The sequence below is a fragment of the Carlito syrichta genome, unplaced genomic scaffold (assembly GCF_000164805.1).
Source record: "Carlito syrichta isolate Samal-C Ts95f unplaced genomic scaffold, Tarsius_syrichta-2.0.1 Scaffold315561, whole genome shotgun sequence".
Classification (NCBI taxonomy): domain Eukaryota; kingdom Metazoa; phylum Chordata; class Mammalia; order Primates; family Tarsiidae; genus Carlito; species Carlito syrichta.
Genome location: NW_007259657.1, coordinates 612,187 through 625,240, shown reverse-complemented (window position 1 = coordinate 625,240; position 13,054 = coordinate 612,187). Strand labels below are relative to the sequence as shown.

The 13,054-nt window shown below is 54.4% G+C and overlaps 1 protein-coding gene across 1 annotated transcript in view; it reads right to left on the bottom strand.

Moving 5' to 3' along the window:
* Window positions 1–580: 580 nt before the first annotated feature.
* The window catches only part of FBLN5 (fibulin 5), a 73,358-nt gene continuing 60,884 nt past the window's right edge, over window positions 581–13,054 (bottom strand). Inside the window, exons 8-11 of the mRNA XM_008072956.2 lie at window positions 10,432–10,554; window positions 9,064–9,190; window positions 6,926–7,121; window positions 581–791 (exon numbers count right to left, since the gene is read on the bottom strand). Of these exons, the coding sequence (XP_008071147.1) occupies window positions 630–791; window positions 6,926–7,121; window positions 9,064–9,190; window positions 10,432–10,554 (608 nt within the window). The 3' untranslated portion in view covers window positions 581–629. The remainder of the gene's footprint in view (window positions 792–6,925; window positions 7,122–9,063; window positions 9,191–10,431; window positions 10,555–13,054) is intronic.

The window sequence follows — 13,054 nt, the reverse complement described above, 5'->3', positions numbered from 1 at the left end:
GGCCTGGGCTTGGGGAAGCAGCAGAACAAGTGTAAGGCCTCTTGTGAACTCTATATCACATCTTAGAAAGTACTCAGAATGCATGAGAAAGGGTTAAACAGCTATACAAACGTGTGGACCACTAAGACTTCTCTTGTGGCGGAAAAGGCCAGCCACGGTTGGAAACTGAGTCTTGGAGCCCCCTTAAGCCCCCCACGGGCTGTCTCCACGGCCTCCCAGCACATGGGAGAAGCAAGCTAGCAACACCTGGGCCCCCGCGCCCCCAGGGTCTCAGCAAAGCAGCAGCGCAGGGCGGAGGGGGGAGAGGTGATGGCAAGCCGCTCACAGTCTTTGCGCAGAGACTCAGACCCCAGCAAGCCTCAGCTATTTTCTTGGAAAGGCATGGAAATAAACAAGGCCTCAAAAAGTCTCCGACGAGCTCATGTCAGGGGCCAGTGCCGGCCCTTTCCCGTGACCGCATCGCAGGAGCTGGGTGGTGTGTCCTTCAGAGGGGCAGGCTGCGGCAGAGCAGTGGGGGCCAGGCATCGGGGCCAACTCCGGAACGTCCGGCAGGGGGCGTGACACCCATCTCTGTCGTGTGTCCTCTCCTGTCCTGGGGGCTGGCGAGAGCATCGGGCCCCGCACAAGGCTCAGAACGGGTACTGCGACACGTATATCCTCAGCCGGATCACGGAACTGCCCCGGAAGTTGATGACGGTGTTGACGGTGACCATCTCCAAGTCCAGCTGGATGTCCCGGGGCCCTTTGATGGGGCGCGTCATCACCAGGGTGGCACTGATGGGGCCTGTTTGCTGCAGACAGAAGCAAGGATGCCAGTCAGAGGTCTGCGAGGTGCCCTGCATCCTCAGCTAGGGCCCCCTTGGCCTCCAGCCAAGCCAGCCTCCCCTTGCTACCTCAGTGGGGCCACACTCCTCTCCACCTGCTCCTTCCTGCTAACCCTGCAGGTCCCCCCAGAGAGAAGCCTCCCTGGCTCCCCAAACTAAGTCAGGTTCCCTGTGGTCTCTCCTCCACGTGGCCTATGTCTGAATCTTGGTCCCTGCTAGACTTGAGCCAAAAGGTCACTCCAGAGAGGAGCCTCCCTGGTCTCCCAGGCTAAGTCAGGCCCCCATGGCCTCTCCTCCATACAGGATGGACAGCAGTGTGTAACTATCTACACTACCCCCATGTGGCTCATGTCTGAGTCTTGTCCCCGCTAGACTATGAGCCTGTAAGAACAGGCATCATTGGGGTCAGGGTTCCCACCACCAAGTATACCCTGAGCCCTGAGCCCTCGTGGTGCTGGGAACATATCAGGTGTTCAGAAGATAGATCTTGTAATGACAAGCGCATGACGGGGTGGTACTCCACCTCTGGGTCTCATCTCTAAACTGAGGATCCCCCCCCCCAGGTCCATAATTCCCAAACAAATGGCACCAAAAGTCATTGGAATATTTTTTTTCTGAGTCAGGCTCTTTGTTGCCCAGGCTAGAGTGCAGTGGCACGATCATGGCTCACTGCAGCCTTGATCTCCTGGGCTCAGGCAATCCTGCCTTAGCCTCCTGAGTAGCTGGGACTACAGGTACCACCACACCCAGCTAATTTTTTATTTTTATTTTTGTAGAGATGAGGTCTTGCTATGTTACTCAGGCTGGTCTCCATCTCCTGGCTTAGGCAATCCTTTTGCTTCAGCTGCCCAAAGTGCTGGGATTACAGGCATAAGCCACCATGCCTAGCAGGAATACTTTTTTTAAAAAATTAATTTTATGTTTTGTTTTGTTTTTTTGAGTTGGAGTCTCACTCTGTCACCCAGGCTAGAGTGCAGTGGCACGCTCACGGCCACCGCAGCCTTGACCTGCTGGGCTCAGGCGATCCTTCACCTCAGTCTTCCAAGTAGCTGGAACTACAGGTGCATACTATCATGCCTGGCTGATTTTTTGATTTATTGTAGAAATGAGGTCTTGCCATATTGCCCAGGCTGGTCTCGAGCCCCTGGGCTTAGGCAATCCTCTAGCCTCAGCCTCTCAAAGGGCTGGCCACCATGCCCGGCTTGAGAATACTTTTGAAAAACAACCCAGGAACCTATTCCAAGACGTCCTAGGTCAGTACACATTAGGGATGCCTGGGAAGGGGGAGTAAGTTTGAGACACTGCTCTAGATGCCCTGCAGTCTCGGCCAGCGTCACCATCCTATGACCCTACCACTGAGTCCTAATAATTTCATGTGAACTTTCTCCTCGAGTCTTCTTCTAAAACCTCTGAGGAGACAGGGAGAGAGAAATGACATCAGCTGGACCTCCACCATGTGTGAGGCCCCCTTCCAGCCTCTGCAATGTACATCTTGTATCTAATTCTCATGAAAAAACCCGACAGCAGGGCATCTGCAGGGGCTTCTGAGAACCACAGACGCTCAGGGCCACCTAGAATCTCCTGAGCCAGGCAGGCTCTGCAGCTTAACACGATGCCTACACTGATAACTGAGAGGAGCTGGCCTAAAAGCGAGGACCCGCAGGTCCCTGCTGCCCTTGTCCAGGCACTGAACAAAGTGGATGTTTCGTTACTTACCCATTTTAAAGCAGGCACACCGAGGCCCAGGGAGGTGCTGCTAGGATCACCCAGCTAGTCAGGCAGAGCTGGGGCTTCTCTGCCGGTGTTTCTGTTTGACCCCAAGCCCTAGGCCTTTTTCATGGCACGAGGATTATCAGAAAAAACGGATGCGAGTTTCATTTCTTTTTCTAGCTTGGACCTAATGGAGGTGCCCAGAGTCAGTGCAATGGACAGATGGTGGCAGTGGCAGAGAAAGCTGTGTGAGGGACAGCTGGGAGGGCTGGATAACCACAGCCTGTGGACACTGCCCACTCCACAAGTGTAGAGCCCAGCCCCGTGCCCAGGTGTTCTGTATCTCAGGGAACATGGCTTGTTGAAACCAGATGCATTCCCCGTCTCCATAAAGGGAGGTCCCCATCTGTTCTGAACATCCCCATGGGCTGCATAGGCATAAGGGGGGTACTGGCAGGCGGGTGCTGGGACCTCGCCATCCACCAGTGGTCTCAGCCCAATGGCTGCGCAGTGTCCTCCTGGCAGTGGCCCCCTCTATGCCCGTCATATCCGTGTAACTGGCACCTCCTCGCCCAGAGGATCACTTGACTTCCTGGTCAGACTTGAAAACCTCAGGGCCATGGGCCAGGATCAGAGGGGACAGCCCCACAGGGAAGTGCCCAGACATCTGCACACACAAATCCCCCACCAGTCTTTGCTGTGAGCAGGAGCAAAGGTCAAGAGCTGAGGACCTGAGTTGTGGGTGGCCAGGGACCCTGAGCCATAGGCTGTGTCGTGCTGTGTTTGCAAGGCTGCCTGTCCCCTCCCACGACAGTATGTGTGGCTCCCTCTGGGGCGTGAGCCAAATCCTTTTTGCTCTTGAACACTAGTGCCTGACTCAGAGCCATATGCACAGTGGTGCTGGAAGGATTCATGCCAGTGAGCAGTCCGTAGCCGGCGTTCTCTCGGCCCTGGTCCCACACACACTCGGGCTTGCCCTGAGTTACCTTGCGGGATGGTCCTGTTCAACTTGTGGCCTGGTCCCCACATCCCTGCCATTGGGCCCCCACATGTCAAGAAGCAAATGACCCCCCCCGTCCTTGCCACTGGACCCAGGCATGTCAGAGAGTAAATGCTCCCCTCATCCCGGCCACTGGGCCTCCACGTGTCACAGAGTAAATGTCCCCTTGTCCCTGTCACTGGACCCCCATGTGTCACAGAGTAAATGCCCCCCTTGTTCCTGCCATTGGGTCCACATGTGTCACAGAGTAAATGTCCCCACATCCCTATCATTGGACTGGGGCATGTCACAAAGTAAACGCTACCCTCATCCCTACCACCAGACCTGGGTGTCACAGAGTGAATGCACCTTGGTGTATCTGAGCCCTGTGATCATGCGTCTTCTTCTGAGTCCAAGACTGCCCAAGGCCAGTCACCAGCCCTCTGTCCAGGCTCAATGTGAGACAGAACACCAAAAAGGCTTATGACCTGGGCATGCATACATGTACATATTCATGTGTGTTCATGCCTGTGCGTGTGTGCACTTGGGTGTATGTGCTTTTCCTACTGGGTGAGCTGAAGCTCTTCCCAGGCATCTGTCATGGAATCAATGCATCTCAGGGTGGTGGGCCTGAGCAGCCCCCAGTGGATTCCTGACATCTCCAGACCCCAGAGTTCACAGTCTTTGATGGGAGCAGCGGCGGCAGCAATGGTGTGGACACAAGTATGACCGTGTTCACTGAACACGTTCCTTCTCACTAGATGTCAAAGGGGACTTTGTTACCTCCATTCCTGCTGAGACTCCAAAGCTGGAAGAGGAGGCAACAGTACCTCACATTCTAGAGAAACGTCAGAGCACACACTGGTGCCAGGCTGCCAAGGTTCAGCTCCTGCTCTGGTGTTTAATAGTCATGAGGCCTGCTGTGCAGGTTACTCAGCCTCTGGGTCTTGGTGCTCTCAGCTGTAAAACTGGGCGATAAGACAAGCCTTGTCGTGGGACTGTGGAAATGAAAGCCTTGCTATGTGGAAAGTGCTCAGAGTCAAGTCTGGCACATGTCGGGTATCCCACATGACTTGCTGAGGCCGTACATGTAGCTGCTATGACCTGCAGTAACGTGTGGCCCAAAGCAGTAGTAATAATAATTCGTGGTTATTACTTTGTGGTCCAAAGCCAGATGTTTCCCTGTCATCAGTCTACACATGCTGTTGTTTTATTTTTAGAGACAGGGTCTCACTCTGTCACCCAGGCCAAAGTATAGTGGTGCGATCTTGGCTCACTGCAGCCTTGACCTCCTGGGCTAAGCAATCCGACCACCTCAGCCTCCCAATTAGCTGGGACTCCAGGCATTAGCCATTGTGCCTGGCTCTGCAACTGTGTTTTATTAAACACACTCATCAGCCTCCACCTCAAGCAAGAGTGGGTTTCAAGAGAGCTGTTCAGAGACACGGGCCCTGGAGTTCAAGGATGCAGAATGGTACGGGACTCTCACCCGGAGATGTCCTGAGATGATGTGGCAAGTGCCACGGAAGAATTGTATTTTTCGTTGTTTTTGTAGAAACAGGGTCAAAGTCTGTCACCCATGCCAGAGTGCAGTGGCACAATCAGTTGGGTGTGCGCTCCTAAGTTTGTCACTGATGCACACAAGGCAGTGTGTCCGTCAAACCCAGACGCATGCTATATCGGGCCCATCAAAGCAGCAACCACACAGGGCTCCTGAGCACCTGACATAAGATGCCCAGGCAACAGACAGGAAAGGGGCCTGCAGGGGCCAGAGAGGCCCCGCCTCAACCTGGCTCACACTTGCGCACCCCTGGGTGACGTCTCAGGTCAACCCGCTACTGTCGGGCAGACTCCTCCTGTGGCAGAAGCCCAGATTTGTTTAGCAGAAACGCCAACCTCTGTGTCCCTTCGATATTAATTTCTCTCCGTCCCTGGCTCAGAGCGGGGAAGGATGTGGAAAACCTTGTCCCTCCCACTGGTGACAGTGGAGGCTCTGGTTCCTCCAGGGCTGGAGGCGGGGCTGCAGGGGGTGGAAAGGGCATGGCAAGGAGCTGGGGTTTTCCTCCAAGTGTGGCTATTATAACCAGGCCTTGGTGCTGACCCAAAAGCTCTTGCTTTCACAGGGTGCCTGTGGGTTTCTAGAATACTCACCTAGTGGGGGGAAGCCTGTACTACAAGGGGCCCGCCCTCCAAAAAATAATTCTGGATTTTTTGGGGTTCCCCTTGTATTCTCATAGTTGTGGAAGTCCAAAGTCTGGAATCAGTTTCCCTGAGCTGAAAACACCATTTCAGCACTTGCAAACAAGTGTCCATGTTCACACTGAAAGATGAGAAACACTGCTCCAAGCTGGGGGACTCCAAGGGGGGTGACCGCCCAGGGGCTACAAGATACAAAGTTCAATGGTATAAACCGCACAGTGTTACATGTGTGCAACTGACAAAAAGCAGACACATTGGGATGTGTGCTCCTAAGTTTGTCACTGATACACACAAGGCAGCATGTCCGTCAAACCCAGACGTGTCCTATATCTGGGCCATCGAAGTAGCAGCCACATGGGGCTCCTGAGCACCTGAAATGTGGCGAGTGCCACAGAAGAACTGTATTTTTTGTTGTTTCTATAGAGACAGGGTCTCGTTCTGTCACCCAGGCTGGAGTGAAGCGGCACAATCATAACTCACTGCAGCCTCAAACTCCTGAACTCACGTGATCCTCCAGCCTCAGACTCCCAAGTAGCTAGGACCTCAAGTACACATGGCCATGTCCGGCTTTTATTTATTTTTTTGTAGAGACAAGGTCTCACTATGTTGCCCAGGCTGGTCTCGAACTCCTGACCTCTTAACCCTTCCACCTCGGCCTCCCAAGGTGCTGGTATTACAGGCGTAAGCCACCGAGCCCGGCCTAAGAACTGAATGCTTTATTTTATTTAATTCCAACTGATTTTTAAAACTTGGCTTGATTCATTAGATTTCAAGAGCCACACTAGCTACTGTGTCAGCCCACTTCCATGAGCCACGCCTTCACATGCACTGGAGAGTGAGCACTACGAGGTTGGGATTTGGGATGTTTTCTCCATGGTGGCACCCTCAGTTTCTAGAAGTATTCACCAAGTGCTTCATCGATGCTGTCACATGGGTGGATGGCTAACTGGCCTCCCAGAGAGTTTTAGGGGAAGGGCAGCCTGAGGGCATCCTGGTCTGAACTCTATACCACACATGGGGACACTGCAGTCTACACAGGGGGAGTGTCGTCTGCAGGCCACACAGACCACAAGAGACACCCGGACTCTAGTCGCCCGTTCTCTCCTCTCGCCCTGCCTGGCCCCCTGGCCAACTGTTCCCCATGTCCCGCACCGTCTACTAGAGGGCCAGCCCAGGCCACCTTAGGGACAGAGTGCACACCACGCCCACTTACCCGCATGTAGAACTCACGGCCCTCGTTCCCAGATTTGATCTGGAAGATGTAGTAGGCGCCCGGGTAGCGCGTGGTCGCCTGCATCTGGAAGATGTCGGCAGGAACGGAGCGACCCGACACCACGTCCATGTCCCGGTACAGGATGGTGAAGGGTTGGTCTCGGCAGCCAGGATTCTCCGCTGGGCACATGCAGCGGCTGGTGGGGGGAGTTGCAAGAGACAGGAGATCGTCCAGGCGGGGCCAGGCATACTTCCTGTCCCCAATAGATCCTCCCCGGTATGTCTGTGCCTACTCCCTATCCCCAGTAGGCTCTCCCAGGTGTGTCTATGCCTACCTCCTCTCCCAACTAGGTCCTGCCATTGTGTCTGTGCCACTTTCTTTCCACCAGTCCTGCTCTGTGTCGTTCCTTCCCATTCTTGATCAGAGCAGGACTCACCTAGAGAGCCCTGAAATCCCCCTGGCTGCCATGCTCCTAGCAGGCTGGGTGGGTGTATGTAACTTCCCCTTCATCTCTATTGTGAGGTCCCAGCTGTGTCCCAGGATTGCCAATGTGTGACTACGTGGAATAGAGGAGGGCACATAGGTACCCGTGTGTGCATGTATGTGTGTATGTGCATGTGCGGAGAGGCCAAGGAGGAACTGAGAAAGTCACACAGTATCTAAAAGAAAAGGAAAATGAACTCCTGTCCATGTGTGGAGGCTCTTGCCTGTAATCCCAGCACTTTGGGAAGTCCAGGCAGGAGGATCCCTTGAGGCCAGGAGTTCAAGACAAGCCTGGACAACATAGCAAGACCTTGTCTCTACAAAAAAAAAAATTAAAATTAGCCAGGTATGGTGGCATGTGCCTGGAGTTCCAGCTACTTGGGAGCCTGAGGTGGGAGGACTGCCTGAGCCCAGGAGGTCGAGGCTGTGGTAAACCAAGTTTATACCACTGTACTCCAGCCCAGGCGACAAAGCGAGACTGTCTCAAAAAATTATTTAAAAAAGGAAAAAGGAACTTCCAGTGTGCTCAGAACAGAAAGCCACTGTCCAGGTGCATGTGCCTTTAGAGGCTGTCTTCACTTGAATTCTTCTTCAACTCCAATGTTTGCCATCTGGTGATTAGCACAACATCGCCCATGATGATGCTAGAGACTTGATCAGATCCAGCTAAAAGTCCTCGCAGCTCACAGAGCCATCCTGAGACTGGAAGCACTTATTCCACCTGGGATCACCAGAAGGCAGGATCGTGGCTCACCTCAAGCCCACTGAACCAGAGCCAGCATCTAGCAAGACCACCAGACAAGTCCTGGGTGTGTTACATGTGAGAGCCCTGCAACAAACAACCCTGTGTATCCAGAACAAAGTCATTAAAGGAAAGAGGAGGTCAGGAGCCCCGTCTCCAGGCTTGGCCAGCTTTCTGAAGGGGCTCCAGCTGGGGCGTGAGGGCTGGGGCCACAGAGAACCACGTGTGTGTTTCTTACCATGTGTCCTACTGTGGTCAAACATTTTGAAAAACTCTTTTTTCTTTTTTTTTGAGTTGGGGTCTCATTGTGTTGCCCAGGCTGGAGAGCAGTGGCATGATCGCAATTCATCACAGCCCCTACTTCCTGGGTTCAGGCAATCCTTCCACCTCAGTCTCCCAAAGTGTTGGGATGACAGGCATATGCCACTAAGCCTGACTACATTTTTCATTCTTTGTAGAGATGAGGTCTCACTATGTTGCCTAGGCTAGTCTCGAACTCCTGGGCTCAAGCTATCCTCCTGACAGTCTCCCAAAGTGCTGGGATTATAGTTGTGAGCCACCACGCCAGATGAAAAATACACCTTTATCATACGTGGGAATGTGTTTCAGATCTTATAACTTGCAACATGATGTTTTGCAGACTTGTGTGACAACAATAAGCAGTAGCACATTTTGTACTGCAGACCAGTACACACAACTGAAACAGATGTTCCAGAAAACAAGATGGACTCTTGCCATCTGCAACATACTCTGCTGTTTCTTGCTCCAGTCTGCTCTATGCTATACATGGGTACACACGTGTGTTTATACACCTGAACCCCTGCAGGAGTCCAGGCTGTCTCCTCTGGCCCCAACCTGCCAGCCCAAGCTGAGACCCTCAGCTCCATCCCCACCCCAGGGAGCCACGACTCACTTGTCACTGATCTGCAGGTAGGGGTCCTCGCAACGGATGGGATCGATGCACTTGAAGCCCCCCTGCAGGTTGTAGCACGTCTGCTGCAGGATGCACGTGTGGTTCCGGTGCTCACACTCGTTGATGTCTGAAACACCAGAAGGACAGACACTGAGGCAGGGTGGTGGGATCAAGGTGTCAGCCCCACTGCTCAGGCCTTACCACAGAGCCACACTACCCAACACGATGGTGCCAGCCACATGTGACTATGCAGCACATGGAACATGACCGGTCAAAACCAAGATATACCATAAGCAGAGAATACACAGCAGGTGTTGATGACTTCGTACAACAAAGTACAAACCACTCATCTATAACCTGTATACTGAGGCTGAACATGGTGGCTCACACCTATAATCTCAGTACTTTGGGAAACCAAGACACAAGGACTGCTTGAGCCCAGGAGTTCGAGGCCAGCCTGGGCAACACAGCAGGACCTCATCTCTACAAAAAAGAAGAAAAATTAGCTGGGCATGGTAACGTGTGCCTGTAGTTCCAGCTACTCGGGAGGCTGAGGCAGGAGCATCGCCTGAACCCAGGAGGTCAAGGCTGCGGTAGCTATGATCATGCCTCTGCTCTCCAGCCTGGGCCACAGAGTGAGACCCTGACTCAAAAAAAAAAAAAAAAAAAAAAAAGTGAATGTTGAGTGCATGTGAAATACTGTTTTGGATACATTGTATTACATATAATATTGTAAACGATTTCACACATCTTCATGATTGTTCAGTTGGGTCCTGGAAGCTGTGGTACTACACAGGCAGCACACACATGTAGCTCATGTGCACTCTGTCATCTAACCCTGCAATGGAGAACCCCTGCATGGGGCTGAGATTGGGAGGCTCGACGAGTCTGGGGATGGGTCAGTCAGTCCTATACTAACCCCATGGGTGGCGCAGGAGCGGGAAGTTAGGCCTAGCAACCCCTCTGCAGAAGGCCCACCCTGTTCACAGCTGGCTCCCATCCCACAGGGGACTTGGCCATTGCATGCGAAGGTGCCCTAGCCACTGTTCCCCAGGAAGTCCGTGGGGAGGCAGCTGAGCCACCCTCCAGGTCATTTGAAGGCTGGGCCAGGACCCCCAGTTGGGCACAGAGACCCTCCCAGGAGGCAGGACTCCATATTGGGAGGGACCCTGTGTCTGCAGAGCTGGACACCCATGGTCCCTGGGCAGGAGGTACTACATGGCATCTTCCTGGAAATGCCAGTTGGAAGCCCCAGCACTCACTCACACCTTCACCATGCCCACTTCCCAAGCTGCAGAGACTGCCAGTGAAGACACTGGGTGACCCAAGACTGCCCCACCCCGGGCCAGGCCCACCCAACAGCCTTACCCTGGCAGCTGCGGTTGTCATCCAGCAGGATATAGCCCGGAGGGCAGGAGCAGAAGTAGGTGCCGGGCTGGTTCACACACTCATGCTGGCAGAGGAACTCGGAGAAGCTGCACTCGTCCATGTCTGCAGTGACAAGTGACACTTGCTGTGACTCATCACAAACTGTGTGGGGAGGGAGCCCTATGGTTGTCTACACCAGTGCCACACTCTCCCAGAACATATGACAGCTTCACTGCCAAGAAGCTACGACTCACCTCTGGAATACGTCCACTGACAGAGAACTCACTACCTGTGGAGGTTGCCCATTGGTACTCGGACGCTCTAACAGTCAGAAAACTCTTGCCTACTCCCATGGAGCTGAATTCCACCCCCATGGAGCTGAATTCCACCCCCATGGAGCTGAATTCCACCCCCATGGAGCTTCCAACGACCTCTACCTCTGGTTCCACTGCACCTGCCACTGCTTACCAGCTGTGGCCTGTGACGTAGAGAGTAATTCAAGGACATGGGGCACAGCACCCACCACTCCTTACTGACCATGGCCTGTTAGCTAGAGAGTAATCCAAGGACATGTGCCACTGCAGCTACCACTCCTCACCCCCCTATAGGTACATCAACCCTCCACCTTCCACCTGCCCAAAGTGCTGACAGCTGTTTGCCTGCTGGGATTATCTGGATATGAGCTCTTTCCAAGACTACAAAACCCACCCAGGCCTGTAGGGTCCTTTTAGGGGTGACTCCAACAGTGCTAGCTCCCCTCAACTACCACCTTTTCCAAGTTGAGGAGCACCTTGGTCCTAAAATCACAACTAGATTGCTGTGGCACACTCAGAATGCCAGGGCTTTAATTATAGGAAAGCTTCCCTGTGTCCAAAAAGCCCTCCTCAAGCAAGAAACAACACTCTTGGGTGGGGGGCTGGGTGGTAGGCAGTCAGTGTCTCTCATGGCCCTTGGAGTGAGGCAGGCAGGCAGCCACAGTGTCTCTCATGGCCCTTGGGGTGGCGTGGGTGGGTAGACACAATGTCACTCTGTGGCCCTTGGGGTGGCATGGGTGGGCAGGCACGGTGTCCTTTCATGGCCTGTGGGGTGGGGTGGGTGGGCAGGCCTGATGTCTCTCCGTGGCCCTTAGGGTGGCGTGGGTGGGCTGACCTAGTATCTCTTTATGGCCCTTGGGGTGGTGTGGGTGGGCAGGCCCTGTGTCCCTCCATGGCTCTTGGGGTGGCATAGGTGGGCTGGCCTGGGGTTTGTGGCCCTGAGGGTGAAGTGGGTGGGCAGACATAATGTCTCTCCATGGCCCTTGGGGTGGTATGGGTGGGTAGGCCCAGTGTCTCTCTGTGGCCCTTGGAGTGACATCGGTGGGCAGGCACAGTGTCCCTCCGTGGTCCTTGGGTTAGCATGGGTGGGCAGGTGGTATCCCTCTGTGGCTCTTGGGGTGGCATGGGTGGACAGGCATGGTGTCTCTCTGAGGCCCTTGGTGTGGCACAGGTAGGCAGGCTGATGTCTCCGTGTGGCCCTTGGAGTGGGGTGGGTGGGAAGGCACTCTGTCTCTCCATGGCCCCGGGGGTGGCATGGGGCAGGCCAGTGTTCCTCTGCAACTCTTGGAGTGAAGTGGGTGGGCCGGCACGGTGTCTCTTCGTGGCCCTTGGAGTTGGTGGGCAAGCATGGTGCCTTCTGTGGTCCTTGGAGTGGGACAAATGGGCAGTCACAGTGTCTCTCTGTTGCCTGCCTGCCTCAGTTTCCCCCAATACACGGGAAGTGGCAGCTTCCTGCTGCCTGGAGCCTGCCTGGAGCTGGGGCAGTGGGCCCGAGGGAGAGTGCCGCCCTTGTGATTTACAGCCATCCCATGGGCCATGACCGTCGGGCAGACACAGGCGTTCCAGCAAAGCCACCGCCTCATCACAGAGTTTGGCAGCGGAGCTGTGTTCGAGCCTCCCTCGACGAGCTCGCCAAGGAAAACATGTTGTTCTTGCATTGTTGTTTCCCGAAAACTTGCTCCCACCAGATTCCCCATGTGACATGTCCTCGGATCACTCTCAATTCACAGACTGCAGTGGCTGGAGTCACCCAGGGGGGTGTCGGCACTCAGTGCTCTGTGACCCAATCAGAGTACCTGGACACATGCACCAGCCTCTCCCACTAAGAAGGAAGTCCTGTCCATCTCTTGGGAGCCTTCAGGGGATGGGTCTGGAGTTGTCGGAAGCAGGACGACGACACGTGAAGTTGGGGCGTGCCCAGGGAAGACTTGCCTGTCATGCCCCCCCAGAGCTTTCTGGAGCTGAAGTCGCTGCCCTAACCCAGCATAAGGAAGTGTCCTTCCAAGTCTTTCGCTCTACACACGCCCCTGGGAGTGGGGATACCTGCCAGGCCCCAAGGTTCCCGTGGGCCAGGTGCCGGGCCAGGTGCCAGGTCAGATGCCTCCCAGGCCTCATCTTATTAATCCCCACCTCTGTGGATTTCTCAGGAGAAAACAGAAGACTTGCAGATGTCAGTGACTCAAGCAGGTTTACAGACAGCACAGAGCAGGAAGGCAGGAACAGGGCCTAGCTGCAGCCTCCAAAGCCCACGCCCATGAGCACAACACTGGTCCATGCTCCCTGCTCGCTGAGGTTCAGGATGGATACAG